At 39.6% G+C, this 19,393-nt stretch overlaps 2 protein-coding genes and 1 long non-coding RNA gene across 7 annotated transcripts in view; 1 reads left to right on the top strand and 2 right to left on the bottom strand.

Annotated features, from left to right (window-relative positions):
* The window catches only part of LOC111268510 (uncharacterized), a 12,333-nt gene extending 8,977 nt beyond the window's left edge, over nt 1-3,356 (bottom strand). The window contains exons 1-3 of one of the 2 annotated variants that reach the window (XM_022847532.1): nt 3,250-3,356; nt 1,398-1,456; nt 103-352 (exon numbers count right to left, since the gene is read on the bottom strand). In XM_022847532.1, the coding sequence (XP_022703267.1) occupies nt 103-352; nt 1,398-1,456; nt 3,250-3,321 (381 nt within the window). In that variant the 5' untranslated portion in view covers nt 3,322-3,356. Of the gene's footprint in view, nt 1-102; nt 353-1,397; nt 1,457-1,963; nt 2,753-3,249 lie in introns of those variants that run through there. The other variant, XM_086971720.1, reaches the window with a different exon arrangement.
* Nucleotides 3,357-3,484: 128 nt separating this feature from the next.
* Nucleotides 3,485-19,393, top strand: part of LOC111268504 (uncharacterized) — a 22,596-nt gene continuing 6,687 nt past the window's right edge. The window contains exons 1-2 of one of the 2 annotated variants that reach the window (XR_002685267.2): nt 3,485-3,747; nt 4,771-5,480. This is a non-coding gene — a long non-coding RNA (uncharacterized LOC111268504). Of the gene's footprint in view, nt 3,748-4,770; nt 5,481-19,393 lie in introns of those variants that run through there. The other variant, XR_002685265.2, reaches the window with a different exon arrangement.
* LOC111268503 (alpha-tocopherol transfer protein) lies at nt 8,625-18,457 on the bottom strand. 3 transcript variants are annotated; one of them, XR_015314242.1, is made up of 4 exons: nt 17,371-18,457; nt 10,977-11,107; nt 9,733-10,310; nt 8,625-9,423 (listed from the first exon to the last, which is right to left on the bottom strand). XR_015314242.1 is itself a non-coding variant. In XM_086971719.1 (3 exons), the coding sequence occupies exons 1-3, from the start codon at nt 18,025-18,027 to the stop codon at nt 10,139-10,141; spliced, it is 960 nt and encodes a 319-aa protein (XP_086827845.1). In that variant the 5' UTR covers nt 18,028-18,457; the 3' UTR covers nt 8,625-10,138. The 3 variants fall into 3 exon arrangements, 1 of the variants encoding a protein (XP_086827845.1); XR_015314243.1 differs by having other exon boundaries at nt 10,005-10,310; XM_086971719.1 differs by having other exon boundaries at nt 8,625-10,310.

Below are 19,393 nucleotides of genomic sequence, written 5' to 3'. Positions count from 1 at the left end.
ATATATATGCTAACTGTACAGGAAGATAGCTCTCTTTTTTAACTCGACTTTTAAGGAATCAATTGTTTGCTTCATAAGAGAGTCACGTTTAGACATACTCACCCTTGGAGCCTCGATAAAAGACTTTCGATTGAACTCGTGAGAGGTTTGACGTGTATTAATTAAGCTTCGTCTACCGTTTTCCAATGCAAGCAAGCTATCATCTGCTGATTCAGTCTCCACGGCAAACGAAGAACCTCCTTTCGTATGCTGTACACGCGAACCTCCTGGATCACGATGTCTGTTTTCCGGTGACCGCACCAAAGTAGATTCACTGGACTGGCTTGTAACTTCGACCTGCTCCTCTGATATACTAATAATTACCGTGTGAAAACATTTTAAAGCTGTTGTAACTACGTCCGCGCTTGATCTCTAAGGACGTGTTCCAGAACGCACCTGATTGATGAAAAGCTTTAGCAAGAACAAGTTAAGACCCAAAGAGTATTGTCTGATTGAGAATCGGAACTGAGCGCTGCAACCATGTTTTCACACTTCAGAATTACCATGTGGCTTACGTAAGTAAAACAAGAACAAGCTATTCTCAATTGACGATCTAGATATAATTTTAATGTTTAGCTTGTGTAGTTCATTCACTCCAATGGCAAAAAGACCCCTCTTATAGCCGTAGTTAATTAGCTCGGGGTTAAGTCGGGTCGGTTTTCCAAGGCGATATGTCGTATAATTTTCGGTACTCTTTTCAAATTCAGCCAAACTTACTTAGGTTGAAGTAACTTTAGCAAACAGCTTAGTGGACGACCTAAATAACCTATAATAACACGTACACCACCCAACTTTTAGGATGTATTGAAGATGATGCTGAAAAGCAAACCATTACTCAAATGCTACATAAATTAAATACTAGTAGCGCAGTAATGATTCGTTAATCATAAAGCGTGCATTTGTTATGAGGCTTGACATCAGTATGAACTCCAGACAGCGTTTTGAATGTGGGATGGATGACTGTGCATCATATTAACAGTCAGTTCGTAACGACTGATGGCCATGAAAACGTCCATTGTCTAAAACAAAAGAAGTTTTCCATAGCTGGGAAAGCGTTTTTGTTTGAACGGCAATGGGCTGAATGTCCAATAGGTGATATTTCATCGCGTCCTATATTCGTCTAAGGAAGACTTCATTTTGACCATTAGGCTTCAAGCTGACGAGACGATCACGAAAAGTACAGTGAGCTTAAACAAATAATAAGTTGACGGTTAAGTTCAGCGTCCGGCATCCGCAGTCATATCGGAAAGCCAAACTCAATTATCATTCAAAATATAAAGAGAGTATCTGCTACTTACTGGCCGGCGCTTGTTTTGCCCACTTTGAGCTAAATGATTACGTATTCTGTTTCAACTTACCCATTGAAAACTCTTGTAAGTTGCTGCCTTGCATTTCGGAAGTCGTCCAGTCCACTTTCCTGAATAGGTTTTGTAAATCATGAGAAGATTAATATCGCTTATTAACAATTTATTCTTGGTGCAAACTTTCAACTTACATGAATAAATTACATCCCGTTTACTTCTAAACAACCTCCGTAATAAGATAGTTTTATAGACTAATTGACTGGCCTATTAATTTCTTTGTTCCAATATTGCTCCGACGAAATTTTCTTTGTTTGATGCAATTTCTCTCAGTAAACTGAACTTTCTGCTCAATTTCATACTTTGGACGAGCTCTTTACAAATCTTCTTCGTTACCTGTGTGCTTGAATGAAGCTGGAAATATAACAGAATTTACTTACTACTAATAATAGTAGTAATAAATGCTAATTTGCTATAAGCAAACTCGACGGGCTTTGAATTTAGATAATTTTCGAACTTGTCGGGCTAGAATGATGATTTTTTAATGGAATAGAGGTATCCTCCTTGGCTTTTTTATACGTGTGTTCTCCTGGACAGCTGGCAGTTTCTAAACAACCATATACCTATTATTCGCATTCCCATATGCAGTCTAATTATGCCTTCTCGAAGTAAATCTTTGATAAGATATGCTTGTTCATCTGTTGCCCTTTTGAGGGCGTGGAAAGTCTCGCAGTCACATGGACACAGACGGAGAGAGTAAGCAGGTTGAAACTAATGTCGGATATTTTTTTGCGCAACCCGGGAAGTATTTGAAGCGATGAGGTCCAGCATTTATCATCAAGTAACCAGACCGCGTACCTCCGAGTGGAGCGCCAACAGTCTACGATGCTCTTGAGGGGCCGAAAATAGTTAAGCTGCATACATTGTTTTATTTTACTGTCTTTTTATAGCAGATGCCCCTGGTGTCCATTGCAAGAGCTACTATCATTTTGCACGTATGAACCTATTCGACAGTGCCGCCAAACTCGATTTTTTCTTCAGGGAGACGCCATTCTTTACTCCTGGCTCCTTTTCGGCTGGCGGTAAGGATTGAACTATGTCTCCTTTCTGCTCATTCTCTGTAAATCCGTAAATTGCATGCGGCTTACGCTACTTGCATTTTCAGCTGGCGTATAGTTAATTTATGGAGGACTTGCTGTACTCAATTTCCGCATACTCGTTGTGTGGATTCTAATTCTGCGGTAAGTTACATGTCCTAGTTTTAGTTGACAGAGCTTTTGTACTTTTAGAGAAAACGACCCTGCGGCAACGCGTTCTTGTTAATATCTTGCCACCTTTTCGCTAAAACACTCTGTTTTTGAAACGTTTGCGCCATTTACGTCGTGTGCTTTCGTCGAAGGCCTCTCTACCTATTTTCAATGACTTTCCATAATTCTGTGACCTTCGAGGAACAAAATCTTGATTACTGAGAGAGTCAATTTTCGCCACTAAAAGATATTCTTCATTCTGAACTCTCTCCTAACGTAAATTAGTAAAATAAAACCAGTTGTCACTCATAAACTTTTAGATCACTGAGGTCTTTTCCGATAAAGGCTCGTAGCCAAAAGTTATCTCTCTTTCGAAGTCGACCGAATCCGCTTGTAACAGCTGAAAGGTAGGAGGCAACGCTTGAACTCTGGACAATCTGAAGCAAGCGGTGGGTTATCAGTTACCCTCAACGTACGACACGGGTAATGAAATTCGAATCAATGCTGCAGTGGTTACTTATGTGCAATACATGTTTAAAATTTCATTCTTGCTATCGAGTTAGTGTTTCAAGTCCGCTAGGTAACGAGTTTCAAGCATAGCAAAGATCATCTGATGAAAATCATACTTCCTTTAGAACTAACGATCGGCTTAGAAGACCTACCATTATCGCTGTATGAACCACTGGTAGACCAGAGTTCGAAGTCGTAATCTGCATTTGTTCACATGTAAACATTCATTACCAATGCCGAACTTGCAAAGCAGGAGTACTTGTCAGAGCGTGTTATCAAAATATATGTTGGAGAAGCCACCCCTTTACAGGCGTCATCGTCACGTCTGTGCATGCAGGTGTATGTATCATGTGTACATGTAAATACCAGTCTGCTGGTATCATAAGGACGAAAGCATGCTCTACAACGTTGAGCGACTAGGAACGTACACGAAGTGAAGGATGCCGTTCGATCTAACATTGCCAAGCTCGCCCTATCGGCTGACATCGATACTGAATTCCTAGGAAGGCTTTGAAAACATTTAGCTCCTCCTTAAGTCAAAGCAAAGTAAGGTACGGTTGGATAAATGTGTCCCGTTTTATGGGATAGTGACATTGATGAGCTGGTAGGCATAAGATTGAGGCATCGTAGACAACTTTTTAAGTTAGCAGGTTAGTGTGGTTTCGATATATTTCTGCTTTACTGTTGTCATGATTATACGAAAAAAGGGTAGATATCTGCTCGCAGAAATATAATAATACCAGTTCAGTAGGCAAATGTTTTGATTAGTATTTTGGTCGTGTAAATTTTCCAAATTGCGTCGGAAAAGCGAGCCACCTGAAATCATAGCAGCGTTGAAGGCTACCCAAAAGTTGTGCACTGTTATATTAACTAAGTACGTTACTTCTATCAAAATATAATTATATAAGCTCTATTAACATAAATATTTAAGGCCTTTGACTGAGCGTACGAACGAATAAATAACAAAGAACCGTTAGTTTATCGGTACTACCATATTTTTTAAAATATTAGCAAGATGTTATTCTTGTTCTATTGTATTAAGTTTGAAGAACGCTAACGTACACTGCAGAAAGCGGATCCATTTTCACTATCTAAGAAGCGTGGTAAAGAAGCAAACGTATATGTTAAGAAGTAACCTAACGATGAGACCCCTTAGCGGGTTTAGTTTTCAGCGTGTCAATGGGCCATCACCAAGATCCAATAGATATTCAAACCTAAATAAATACCTTTGCTTTCTTAATGGAGATGTGTAACGTAACGTAATATGTCATGCAGCTTAGCGGATCATTCCCAGCTCGAAAATCCGTATTGCTCGCAGACACTAATGATCAGGTTAATTTTCTTTCCCGTATAATAATAAATAGGTTAAACCTACATGTCCCTTCAATCTGTACCCGAAAGAACTCAAAAAAGTCACTTTATTATACTATGTGTTCACCGTCTATTCGGCCTTATGCAGCAGACATAATTGAGAAAAGAGCGTCCTTTGTACTAAATGACTTTTGCCCCTTATTATCTAAAAATAAAGTGGCGCTCATTAATAAGTGAAAAATTTTAGTTCACGAATTTCATCTGTGTAATGAAGCTTTGAAGATAATTCAATGCTAACCAGGATTTTGTTGTCATTGATTTAATATATTCGGATGGCAATATATTCAGATCTGATGTTTCAGTGTAACTTTAGATCTTTGTAAAGGCCGAAGCCCACACTCATCGGCCCGCGTTAGACGGACATTCAGCCTGGTCGTACGTAAACAGCACAAAACGAAGTCTTCCGTCCCGTCCATCGTGCACAATCTTCAGAGGACTTAGGACAATGAAGCTAAATGCGAGGGCTGAAAATTAAAACAAACCAAATTTGCATTATTTATAGACATGCTTTCCATATATCGAACAGAGCGTATCATGGTTATAATTACCTGATGTATTTTATTATTTCCTCTATTTGATAAGCAACTCACACGTTTATTTCTTAGGTTTGCGAAAAGGTAGCTGAGGTACGTTACCTAACTCACGTTACGTTACGAGCGAAAGTTAGGGAAGTTATGGATGGTGTTTTTTTTCTACAAAAATTTTCTCAAACCCAATTCAATAACTAACTTATCTGACGTTGAGTTGTTTGCTAACTAAGACCAAATGTTGTTTTTCTTTAAACGCAGTTACGGTCCGGTACGGATAGTTTTCTGTCACGTAGCAATCATTTTTATTAAATCTAAATTAATTAAACCTATCTAATCTTATATATGTTTGAATATTTTATAACACTCTTAAGTATATGCAAGGTACCTGACGAAAGTGAAACGATGGACGATGGCATTGCGAACTTGAGAAACGTACATAGGCTTTGTCGATAATAAATTACCACTCCCTGATACAACCATAATCCCGTTTTTTCTTAATTTCATCGTAATTATGGGCCTGATTTTCGGACACTTGGCCCATGGCGATCGACCCACAATAAGTTAGCCTTATTGAAGAGAAACTAACATTCGCATAGACTAAATTTTGTTCATAAATAAAGGGGGCAGACTTGTTATAGGTGGACTATTTCATCATTTTTATTGTTACATATTATGTAAAAATTGTTGTAAAAATTAGTGTGCGTAGATCTTCGGTCATTCAACTCGAGTCACGTGAATATTTGACACTTTCTTAGGTTAGGTATCGTATTTTTAAGTGTTTTTGTTTAATATTACCGACATAATGCTACAGCAATTGAGACCAAAATGGCTAGCGTTGCGTTTATACTGCTAAATCTGCCGCCTCTACTTGTAGACTCAATGATGACTGAATCTGTATTGAATTTTTCTCGTATATGTCAGAAGTGAAAAAAGTAAAATTAGACTCAAAAGAATTTGTCAATCAAATCAGCATCTCCGGTAAACGAAAATACTTTTGATTTGTTTTTTTTTTTTACGTAATATAACCTCAATATGTTGTGTTGCGAAACAGCGCTGAATTTCCTTAACTTTTATATCGAATGCCTCTAATTTTACGCCCGGAAATCAGGTATTACACGGAAAAAACTTACTCACTTCCACCTTGAGGAGATTTATTACGATGTTGGGCTGCGCCCAAAAATAACAGAGATCGTACTATTCCACTATTTAGTGCCCCAATCAACTACGAAGCATCTTTATGGCGCGTAACTGTTTACGTGCTTGGGCCGTTGCAATATAATTGATTTGCGTTTAACTTGCTACAGTGGCAACCGGGTCGTGAAGAAAACATTTTTTAAACTAAATTATATAAATAAATGCTGCGCGTCTGCCATTCGAATTTCTGCTTACCTTGATCTGCCGTGTTGCTAAATTATATACCTAGCCATTATAACTAGTGAAATCGCTTAGTGGAATTATATACAGGAGTCCTCTTTAAATTCTTTGTATGCGCTGGATATGGCAGTCTTCATTCACCTCGACTACAGCTTCAGTCAGGTAGCTTTTTGGTAATAACTATGTACTTTTTTCAGTAGCTACATGAAAACCGGCATTTAGACAAAAAAAAAAAAAGGAAGTTTCTAATTCTGGCAGGGAATCCGCCTAGCCCGTGTACATTAGATAATAGATGGCCTTCGCTCAAATTTCAAACGAAACATTACTGTTCGCCATAACGGGTCTGTTGTTTCGTTCTAAAAAAAAACCGCCTGATAGCGGATGAGCGTATGTTCAATACGACCAACTGTCCCCAATTTAAACGAATCACCCTCTATATATATATATATAACAAACGTTAATGCTAATCAATGACAACGTAATCGTAAAAACGTCAAAAGGCGGTCAGCGTAGAATCGCAACGCTTCAGCTATCATGATATCACGATTACAGAATTTCACAAACACGGAACACCTTCGCGTAGCCATCAAAACATTACAGAATATGATATTAAACAAGCTACCGCTAGTGCCGCGGCCGTAGATTTCGCTGTTTTTGTTAGTCGTGCGTGGTAGTCGATATCAGTGAACGATCGTCAATCTAATAAAACCTGTGTGAACTGAGCATAACTGCAATACGTACCGGCCGGGCCAAAGACGTCCATTTATGCTGTGAGCCTGTAACCAAACAGATCCATCGACTACGAAGCATTGTTATGGGGAACTTGTTTCGACTCTTTCAAAAGTGTCCTCTCGTACCGTTAAACATTGACAATAGCAGCAGCAGCAGCAGCAGAAGTAGCAGGAGCAACAAGTGGCAGAGACGAATGCAATTCGACCTTCCAGAACTTACGAAGCGAAGTTGACGTCGTCGCCCCCAGTGGGGAGAAAGCGCAGAAAAATCGGCACCAGATCCAAGTTGTTAACATGGCATTGCGGTTCCTTCTTAGCTTAACTCGAGACAACAAACAGCTTTGATTTGACACCACAGCACGGCTGGATTGGACCTGCGTTAGCGAAACGAATGACCTGCAAAAAGGCCTTGGTTACATATGGACCGCTGCAGTTCACTGCCCTGAGAAGCGAAAGCTCTGCTGGAACTTCGACGGAAGAATAGCCATGCTAATGACCACCGTAGAGAGACGCAGTGATTAGTTTTGTTAAATTCATTTATTTCGTTATAGTGCTTTGTCCGATCCGATCCGATCCGGTACGCGCGACTGCTTATCTTCGATTAGCGGCCTGTAAGCGAAGCGCGTCTGGCTGTATAACATCTATTGCAAAAACTATACTTTTGCCATTGATACGGCCACCATAAAAGAGGCAATATCACGTTACTCATTAAGAAATTACATGAAGATCATTTATTTTGTAGGGAGCTTTTGTTTAACTGCACGTATATTGGCGGGTACATCGGTGATAAGCAAAAAAAAAATAAACAAAATCTAGCAAACGGTGAAAATTAATTAAAACCGCTGTTACGAATCTCCTAAAATTGTAACAATAAATAAGTACGCTACGAACGACTAAAGATAATGGTCATTGATCGATAACATAATATGTTTAGCTAGACCTTCGAATAGCGCTAGTACAAATAAATTATTAGCTAAAACCCGAATCTATTAGATTTTTAATGCCCAAGCACCGCCAAAACATGACAAATAGTCAGTACGCCGAAATTGTTTATCCAGCCTAAGTTAAGCATTTTTTTTGGCGCAAATAAAGATTTCTCTCCCTCTTATTCCAGTCACATTAAATTTCTGCTTTTTTTTTTGTTTTTTTTTTTTATCGCCAACAGCGTGCGCCAAAGAACCAAAGTTGCAACATTGAAACGGACATGCAAACGTTCATATGATCTATTTGAAAAGTATGTACTTATGTATAATAACATAATTCTCGTAACATAGTAACGAGTTGTATGTGTTTATTAATTATGCTAGTTAAGAAATATTGCGATAGAACGTGTTCAGCGTGAAATCTGCCAGAAATGTATCAAAATATTGTCTATAGACCTAATTTTATCGTCAAGAATAGTGACGACCAGCTTTACTGTAGATACATACATAATAAAAGTGAAATTCCGATACTTAAAATATCTACATTTTTATATCTCTCCGGCTGAAGGTGCTTTAGAAGTAAGAAAAACACTGATACTGAAGACGAGACGTGCATTTTTTTTATTTCAGCACTATAAAGCGACAAATAAATATGTTTCTCACTTAATCATTTGTCTGTGTGTGTGTGTGTGTGTAAACGTGTTCTCTTTTAGAAGCAAAACATATTTTCTATTTAACTTATAAAATACACTTAATTTAACGCAAACAAACTAGATGATCTAATATTTGCGTTCCCTTTTTTCTACGTTCGACTTATAACGAAGTACCCATCACTCTGAAGGCGTTGGGAAGACATTATGTTCAATATGATCATCCACCAATATTATCTGTATGCATTTGATAATTTAATAATCATTAAATTTATCATATACATTGTTTCGACAATTCCTGAATGATGCCTCTATCAGCTAATTTCCTTCCGCGAATGTCACTTTTTCTAACGTGTTAGTGAATCAGTGTGCCTGTGAGAAATATGGTTTAATAACAAGCCAACACAAGATAAGAATAAAGTGTATGTTATGAGCACGGAGTGGATCGATTGAAACTAACACGATTTTAAATTCCCGTGTTTTACACGTTATGCATGATCGATCATACATGCTTCGAAAAGGTGAAAGGGCTCGCTGTTCGAGAACTGATGAAGTTGAAGTCTATCAGTTCAGTAATCCAACAGTGGCAACTTCACAGACGGTTAGTTCGCATTAAGAAGTAATAACAATCAGTGATCTAGAAGGTCTATGACGATTGCAGTCGTGTCTTTACTCTAACAGTAAATCTGTCGCTCCGCATTCTCGATCCTGGAAGTCTCCAGCCCTTTGTACACTCCCGCCTGGCCGCTGGAAATACATTTAGGGCACATACAATTACGACAAATGTCACTAAAATAACCTTTGTTGACCTCAACAAGGGTGTGGACGGAGAAAACGTGAACGTCACTGGTAAATACGCCTCTACAATATGTTTAGGACAATCTTCTACCTAGCAATGCTATGGTGTCAACTCGCAAGTACGACTGACCATTTATAAAACTGGAACAAATTGGGATTGTCTGCAAAGCCTCATGATATAGTCACTATCGTATAGATCGCCCGTTACCAGTACAATACCGCGTTTCTATTATTGTTGCATACGTTGTTCAAGCCTACCTTGAAAGCTTTTAAATGGATTCAATGCAAAAAGACTGCCTAAGATATATGCTGCTGAGTGACTTCTCATTGTTTGCTCATCTCTGGCAGCTTCCTTCGATCGTCACAGATGAATGCGACCCAGTTCGTCCATCTGTTGCCCTTTCGTGCCATTAGATACCGTAGCAGAGGTCACTCCTATTTAGCCCGTCTAGAGGATATCTAAAAAGCTACCGACTTTTTTCAAGATAAAAGCAAACAGCGAAACATTCGATTTATTATTAAAATCTCACGTTTAAACCTTCACACGCTATATATATATATATATATATATATGTATATATATATATATATACGAAGTATGTGAGCTCATCCTTCTTTTTCCGGTTTGCAGGCGTTGTTGGCTTCTGAATTCCTTTATTGGCCTTTAAACACCATAGCCGTAATGGCTTTCTTTAACGATACGATCATGAAGTTTGTATATACAGTCATAAAACCAATAGTCCAGCGGTCCGGTTAAACCGCCGAGTTCCTCAGGCAGGATTTCTCGGGGAATATGTTGATGCAGCGAGGACATATTGCTCCCGTGAAGGTGGTACCTACAAACAATTAGAACAAAGTCATTAGATCTATAGATCCGTTTCGATAACATTACAGATGAAAACTCTCCTGCATTTAAAGGTTGTATACGAACTACTCTAGGAATTACGGAAGCGCTAATCTGAAACACATAATAAATACGGTTCTCAATAGTGTGAGAGTCCTCATTTTGCTTCCGCTCAGACGAATATGTACAATATATGCTTGCAAGCAACTTAGCTTATATATACTGAATCCTGAAAACCCAGGATAACTATAACGACGGAAGAAACATTTTTGAAAGATCTGTTCTACTAACAGATGCGCTCAAGCAAAAACATACACTTGAAATTATAGTTCTATCTTTATGTTAGCAAGAAACCCGATAAAGTTAAAAACATGTAGAGCCTGAATTTCGACGTTGAAATAACAAACCGTAGCAAAGATTCCCGTTATGTAACAAAGTTCATTTATATATGTTCTAGCTAAAGTTCAAACAGCGACAACGGAACTGCCCGGTTTCTTAATTGTTTAATCATTTTCAAATTGTATGCATTTGGAGGTTGTCTAACAAAGTCACCCGACTATGAACAATGATATTCAAATTAAAGAATGAGAACGGAATCAGATGCGTGTCATATCTGAATTGTTGTCATCGTAGAGATAAGTTTAGAGACAAGGCGAACCTTTCTCGAAGTTTGGACGGCACAAAGGGCCTTCCGATGGCGTAGCCTATACTCCATAGGTAAGACTGGTTGATGATGTGCACCTTTTTGATACGGAGCGGGTAACTTTCTTGGGCGAATCCAAGCATTTGCTGAAATAGATAACACGTCGAGAAAAATAAGCCGTTTTAAAGTCAACACGTACTCCGCAGTGTGCATTAATGCTAAACCAATCGAAAACCTTCAACAGATATGTGCTTTCGCTGTAGTCCACTCAATCTGGTGTAAAAATTACTGTCTAAGTTACATGAGTACCATGTCCACTTCCAACATTTATTCTATATCAACTCTTTGGCTTGGTCGCGCCTGTCCTCCAATGACACTGTCCTACCTCCACCCCACACCTCTGATTTACCATACTTTTTTCGTTGAATCACAGCATCCGATACTATTCACATTACATCGCTACCCATCTACCACAATGCCGTACAACAGCGCCTTAGCGGCGGCCTTCAACGCCAGACCACTTCTTCACAGCGTATTTATCTTCAGTGTTACTAACACCACTAGCCACTTTTCAATACTACAAAGGGAGGCGATTGTTGCGTTGCAGCAGCCGCAGGTTACCGGGGGGTTGACGTGCAGGTATTGCTGCATCGTCTTGCATCCGCCAACCCTATGCAGATGCCGCCGGCTGCTTGTACCTCAGTGTAACAGCGTAGGGCCTGGCGAATAGCGGCAATTTCAATGCTGTTGTTCTCGCCCCCGCAAGAAGCTGCTTTTCCTCTGGCTATTTTTTCTCTGGTACCACGACCAGGCGAACTTTCTCAGACTGGTCAATATCCTGTAGACCTTCTTAGTGCTACTACAGTCACTATTTGAGCACCGTCCAAACGCTAACAACACCAGCAGCAGGATTATTATAGAACTACAATCTAAGCACGTACCTGTTGACCAGATGTTCGGTTCTTCGGTGAAATAATGTAGTTCTATGACACCCCGTTTGCACGTTGGCTTTCGATAGGCAGATGTTATAACAACGCTGGTGCCAATAGCAGCGAACAAGAAGACGGGATCAGCTGCGTAAGACGGAAGCTATTTAGTCAAGGGGGCGTGGGAAATGACGACGGTTATTTTGATGGGTATTCCTCTCTCGTGTTTCAGTGCGCCGGTTTAGTTATTACTATAATTGCTACAGCTGTTATCGTTTTTGTTCTTACGATACGTACGGCTAAACGCCAATAACGGCGTGGAAGTGTGTAATGAATCGAGTAGCAAATGGCATGTTGATCTTTGTAAGCGATGACATCGTATCATTTATTTCGGGAGGAAAATTTTCACCGAAGCTCCATGAGGACCACAGCACCGAGATCTAGTCTCCGTCGTCCTCACGATTCCGTCTGTAATATGGTGGGACTAGCACTCTAAAGTAAAGTAAGACGGACTTTTGTGACATAATAACTTCTCACCACTTACACTTACTAAAGGAATGCTGTGAACCTTTCACCTTTACCTTGCTCTTGATCTAATTAACACTTAGTGTAAATGATGACGCGCCTAAGTTGAGAGTAACTTAAATTTTTAATCGACTCTATCTAAACAGAAACAGATGTTTTAACGAAGCTTTTTGCATGCGCTAGAAATGCCAGTCCTGGCAATCATATCTATTCAATGTTACCACCATTCATCGGATTTGGAGCTCCAATTTGAGATCTAAACCGCTTACTAGTCATTTTCAAAGTATTTATCTGCAACCCGCCAATGAGTTTTTAATAATAATCATCCGTCAAGCGACACACAAAATTCCAGCGGAATAAAACTGTTAGCTAATAGTATTACAGAACTGCCAAAAATGGCAAAAGATGCCAAGCTCATCCAGCCCAAAAGAATTATATAATAACTAAACTCTGCCCGAAGAACGCCGTATAGATTACTATGATAAGATTGTAATTTTATCCTAGAAAGAACTAGCTTTCATTTGGTACCACGTGAACGGGACATACGAATGCTTTTTCTTTGATTTGATAAATTTTTTATTTGCAAAACTTGAACGTACCACTCTCTCTCTCTCTCTCTCTCTCTCTCTCTCTCTATATATATATATATATACATATATATATATATATATATATATATCTATATTGGTACGTTCTTCTGTTCTATATAGAGTGGTATGTATATATATATATATATAAAGTTTTCTTATATCATATGACAGAACAAATTCTTGCGTTTACTTTCTAAAATAGAAAGCGATCGGGTGTTGGCACGTGCTCATGGGGTTTTGTTAAGGGAAAGGTAAAACCGTGACAGAAATGATTACAGTTGTCTCTCGTAACCTGAAATACTGTATCTTGCAAGGTAACCTTTGGAGAAAAATTATTTTCAGAGCTACAACAGATGCAGAAAAGTACCCCATTAGAACTTAGTCTCAACTACATCGGTCACCAACAACACATTAATGCGAACCATTACCTTCGAACTCAAGGCAAGCTTAATGTAATTCAAAGTGTTTCGGAACCAACAATGCCATTTTGTCGGTCCATCTGGAACGTCAATAATGAAGCCAATAGAAGGAGTTGTAAATGTCCATATTACAGAGTATGTAAAAAGTTCGCTAGGAAATCAGTACAAGCAGCACCGCTATTGTCTGAGATAGTACTAAAGCAAAAACTTGTTCTGTGTTATTAAGAATTTTTTACCTACAAATATGCTGTTCGCCTGCAAGATATTTTGCACATCTCACAGTAGATGCTTTCGTTGAATTTTTTATACTGGCTTATTGTGCAGTCAATAAAATTCTCTGTACACATAGGGTTACATTGGTTTCCGCTAGTTGCGCTTTGTTTACCTGTACATTGCATGTACCTGTATCACTAGGAGCAAGGTATTCACACAGCAGACCATCACATTTAAAACCTACTATGACATCCAACTTTAAATCAGCGTTCTCGCTTACCTTAAATCAATTAAAATGAATGAATTAATTAGTCTCAATTTTTAAAGTAACTGGTACTAAAATGGCAATATTGTTCCTAAGCTATCCAATTTTCATCAGAATATCCCTTCCACTATAGATTTGGTATTGTCAACGGGAACGTGCGACACTGTAGTCATATTGTAGTTTCGATATTACGCGGCCATATGTATTGTGAGCCTTTCCGTGCCTCCCAGAGGCAACTTTCAGGTGGCTTCACTTCAGTGAAGCCAGGTGAACCGCCGCGCGCAAAATCGAACAATATTTTTGGCGGCATTTGTGGTAAAGAGGGTATTTACCAGTTCTGTAGACGAAGCTAACCTTTCGTAAAGAGTTATGATACTTCTTCAAAGACTGCTGTTGGTATTGGACCTAAATACCCACGGATTCATCGAACGCGTGTACTGCAACTATGTACGATCTTTCTTGCATAACAAATGTAGTTTTATCACCAAACAAGTGGCAATAGTGACAAGATAAATTCAACGCAGTTGTAGGCGTGGAATCGAATGGTTAACCATTGGAAACGAGTTTTGCATAATTGCCTCTGCAACAAATAAAAACACAAAAATTATGATAATCATCATCATCATCGTAATCTCCAGCAAGGCCCTAGCGCCTTAAACCTGAGCTGCTTGGACTAGTGGACTTGCGCGGTCCACTGATTCTAGCGGCATCCTTTTATTCATTACGAAAAAATCACTGCTGTCTTTGCACAATTTTTGACCATTCTTTTCCTATTCGAAGGGCGTGGAGGGGGAGGGGGAGGGGGAGGGGGGAAGAAATTACGTATCTAGGACTTGTTTCTGTGCATTATCTTTCAATATAGTCCATAGGCGCGCGTTCCTCTAATATTATTAGGTCCAGCTGTCTATCAAGTGTAATAGGTCTCATTGTCTCACATATCCTACTGTGCTTTGCAAATGGATGAACGTTGGCCTTAAAAAGCGAACACGTGAACGCAGTATCCAACGGCTTGATGACCGACATTTTCACATAGATGCGATCGCAAAATTTTCGAAAATCAGCACAGAACGTAACTAAATTTGACATGCAACCTGTGACGTAACACAACTTCCTTCTGCTAAAGCTAGGAACATGAGTGAAGTTAATGAATTGCACACAAGTTTGTGTCATCAAGAGTAATCTATCACATGAACATCTTTATACTTACAAAATTACTACAAAACGGCAGCGCACAAACACCATATGCAATAGTGTTGTTTTCTGGGGTACTCTTGTTGTTATTGTAAAAATAATCTAACATTTCTACACAAGATCTTTCAGGTCTTTTCGAAATTACGGCTGCCCTCAGGCTCCTGTTAGTAATCGTGCCGCTGTCTTTACTATACGTTGCATATAGTTGCAAAACCTTACTTCCGATAAAAAGGTCTTTGCCGCACACAGAATTTAAAATTGCTTTTTCGTCAAGTTACCAGTTACCTTGGCCCTTTTTCAAAGCGCTACACACAGTGTCTATTATGAATACTCCCAGGAGCGGTAGCAATACTGGTTACTAGTGAAAATAAACGATACTTTACAGACAGTCGTTTTTGTACATTGATCAGTTTCTTTTTCATTACAAGCGGACATTAGCGTACTCGAAGGTTACCGGCGCCTTTTTCCGGTCAAACGATTTAAGAAGCAATTGAATCTACAATAGTAGTTTCATGTTATATAATATCTGATCTGATTATAGTATGTAATTATTGTATATAAGAAACTTCTACTAAAGATTTGCCTGTGGACCACTAAATTTATAGTTTTTTCATTGAGCTTTTTGTCTACAGATTAAATTTGCCTGCTACTGCTACTTTCAGTTTTCTATGATCTTATATGTGAGAAAATCAATCAAGGAGTAATCCTTTTTGATCGCCATCCAGTAAATGACGAAACAAAAGCAAAAAAATCTGCTCCTGGCTGCATTAAAAATATTATGCAATGTGTTGTGCCCTATCTCGATGTATTTACCCATAAAAAAATAGATATATATTGAATCTTCGTCACCTTACACATCATTTGCCGCGTACGGGAAGGTAAACGAACACATCTAACTACGAATATAAAAAAAAAAAAAAAAAAAAAAAAACTAAGAAACAACTTCGACAGCCCAGCTATCTTTATCGTAACAAAATTGAAGAAAGAACGTGCTACTTTCCATTTCTGCGTGTACAATTGGACATTGCGTATGTTTTTATTGTGACGGATCATTGGTCACTGGCGAAGAAGCAACGCGTATGGGTCGTGATTGCTGCGCGTAACCCAGGGAAGACACCCGACCCGATCCGGCGGGTCCCCGTTTCGTCTTTGTGGACAATAGATATGCACACAAAATTACATAGATGTATGTCCGGGCGCAATGAAGCGTGATAGCGGCAGAGATCGTCACGTTACTTGTCCTCGGCTCGAATTTGCTTATTAGACTTACGCAAACACTTATTACTAAACATATAAGCTAAACAAAATATTTGAAAGTTGTTTATGCCGGCTAGATCGCCTTTGTAACGCTTGACCATACCCAAGTAGAGTACTGTGATATAGCAGGTACATATGGACGAGAAACAGGTAGGAAGAAATAAGGCGTTGAGTCTGTGTCCGATAAATGCAGTAGACAAGTGTACATAAAACGTGGGTCGTAAAGGGTGAAGTGGGGATGACTGATTTGCCTCGGCGCTACAGAGCAACAACAAAGTAAATGAAAAAGTAATGAAAAATGGCAAGTGGCTATATGCAAACGGCTTTTATGTACTTGCTAGGCGAAACCGCTTGTATTAGAAGAACTAGTGGTCATCTTATGTGGCTTCCGTCGTACACGATCAGTGTAGCATTATTATTGCAACGGCCCCATCGCGAACCTGTCATTCGAACAGAATTCTTGCATACGGCAGCGAATTGATGATGATGATGGTTGCTATTAAGCATTTAGAAGATAACAGAGTGGATAGGAATACATAAAACTGAACATTACCTTGTTGAAATTGTAGCAAGATAGTATGGTAAAGAATGTGTCTCTTGTTTTTACTCCATTGCCCATAAAATTAGTTCCCATCTGTACTTTCACGAGAATTTTACTGTAACTTACAGTTTGATATCTTCTGAAGTAAATAACTCTGAACATTATTATTATTATCATTATGATTTCTAAAACAGACGTTCGTTAACCCACTCAAACTTTACACGTTGATACTTGCTGAGTGTAGTTTCATTTGTTTATAGTGTATTAACTTTTCTCGAGGTGTTTATCAATACAATTCCGATGACCCACTAAATCGGTTGTGACATGCCAGCGTCAGTCACTATCACCAAAGACCCTTAGACCCGTCACCTTAGACTATAGGATAGTCTCCTACAATTAGTTATTATTGAATATACTATCATTATGAATTCTCCAACTCCATGTGCATGCATGTACCATTCTCGACGACCTGCTCTACTTACCGTTATGTAATCTGGTGTGACATACTTCAGAATCCAGTTATACTCGAGGCCTTGTAGATCCAAGATGAATGTGAAGCCATTTAGCTGTACTTCAGGCTGGTCCATGATCAGCTCTCCACCATATACGGCCGGCGTGTAGACATCGAGCGGGCCGAACCCTGTTGACGGCTTCCATTTACCGAAGCGGCATAACACGATTACTGTTCCGTCAAGTGGATTTCGATGTCGAAGCAATACAGCGCAATTTAGCTCGTAGAGATGTTTAAAATCGCGTGGGCCTAGGCCGATCGGGACGTACCTCTGCGGATTCTGCAGTCGGACCTTGTAGAAGTTCCGCATCAGTTTGTATGCTTTGTCGACATCGAACTTCCGCGCTCGTAAAAAGCGTAACAGAAAGCGGTCATCATCAGTTTTCGGCTCAAAGTCCTCGATCATTTCGAGCTTCTTTCGAAACTCTTTGAGGCTTTGAGCTCGTTTTGCCGGCGTCTCGCCCAGCAGGATTTCGGCACGTTTGTTGAACTCTTTACCCTCGTCAGGGTTTGTCACATCGAACTCGCGCAGTTCGTTTTCAGTGAACGTTCTCGTTTCCGGCATAGCCGGTGACCTGGCCGCGATATCTACTTTGGTGTGAGCTACCACCGCTGAACGTTTGCCCATAGTGAATGCAAAAGTTGTTAATACACAAAAGCTTTGAATTTTGAGACGCCTATCTTTCCTTACAGTTCCCTCTCTAGACAAACACGAAAAATATTAGGGGGACCGTTGTTACGTCGACACAAACATGGAACATCTATTCTGTATATGGTTCCCAGGGAAACGTACTTGGTATAGTGGGCACTACGTGGAAGGTGTGCATAGATACACAATACTACAGAGCTGATAGACGGACAACGGCACACACTAGTACGCACATAGCATGTACGGTAATCCAGAAAAGCACAGAACGTTGCAGTCAACAAGTTCTCTTTGTGCTTGATATTGAGAGCACCATTACATACGTATGAACAATGGGAAACATCAAACTTTAACTTCTAGTCGGATACTGGCTAACGTTTAATGCATTACACGAGTTGTAGATATGATATAACGACGATTCGACAGACAGCGAACGATACCAACAGGTGTCATATGGTCGACGTGAAACATGTTAATGAGCTGCATCAACTGGCACGCGATACAGCGCGCCTTGAACCTCCCTGCTGCTGCAGTCTGATTGAAGGCATATTTAAGCGTTTACCTCCTTACAAAAGAAAGGGTCTGTCCATCTGAAAGGCTGCCTACCGCGGCTAGTGGTTAGTCGACATTGCACGGCAATCAACTCGGACAACCGTCAATGAGGTCGATAGTACTCTTCTATGGGGTGCATTACTGTTTCGCCCTCGCAGACACGAAGCTTCAGGCGGCGAAAGGGGGGCGACTGACAATTGAAGCATGGACACATTTACGTTGGATGCGGACGGCTCACCTCGTCACAATTGTAAAATTACCTTTTTCCCGCAGTCCAGCATATTGACGACATAAAATTTTTTGCTTTTGATTTTTTTTTTGATTTGATGGCCGCTCAAGTCAAGGAGATGAGATGGTCTAGGTTCGAAATCGGAAAGAGACGAATTTTGTTCGGCGCTAAAAGCGGCCATGAGCTTTCCAAAGTAACAGTACCGGGCGTAAGATCGAGGCACTTATCATTGAAACTATTAGGAACTTCAATACATTCTTCGAACATTGACAGACCTGTGCGCAATTTCAACGTAAAAATATTTAATTATTTTGCACGTCCCAAGTAGAGATTGTTCAAGTGAAAGTACAATTTGTACCCAACTAACTACGATGTCGTAAAATAAAAAATTTCACTCAAGGTCAGTACTTGGAAAAACAAGTATAGCCCAATATGGATACTGTTACGCCCAGATTGAAACATGTGTGATATGAATTGATTATTTCAACTTTGTTCACAATTTCACAACAAACTGATCGACAGACAGAGCATTGCCTGCTATTGAAGCACTGAACATTTGTAACACTA

This window comes from Varroa jacobsoni, unplaced genomic scaffold, assembly GCF_002532875.2.
Source record: "Varroa jacobsoni isolate VJ856 unplaced genomic scaffold, vjacob_1.0 scaffold_1295, whole genome shotgun sequence".
Classification (NCBI taxonomy): domain Eukaryota; kingdom Metazoa; phylum Arthropoda; class Arachnida; order Mesostigmata; family Varroidae; genus Varroa; species Varroa jacobsoni.
The sequence above is the reverse complement of the archived record's forward strand: the minus strand, read 5'-3'. Positions and strand labels throughout refer to the sequence as shown.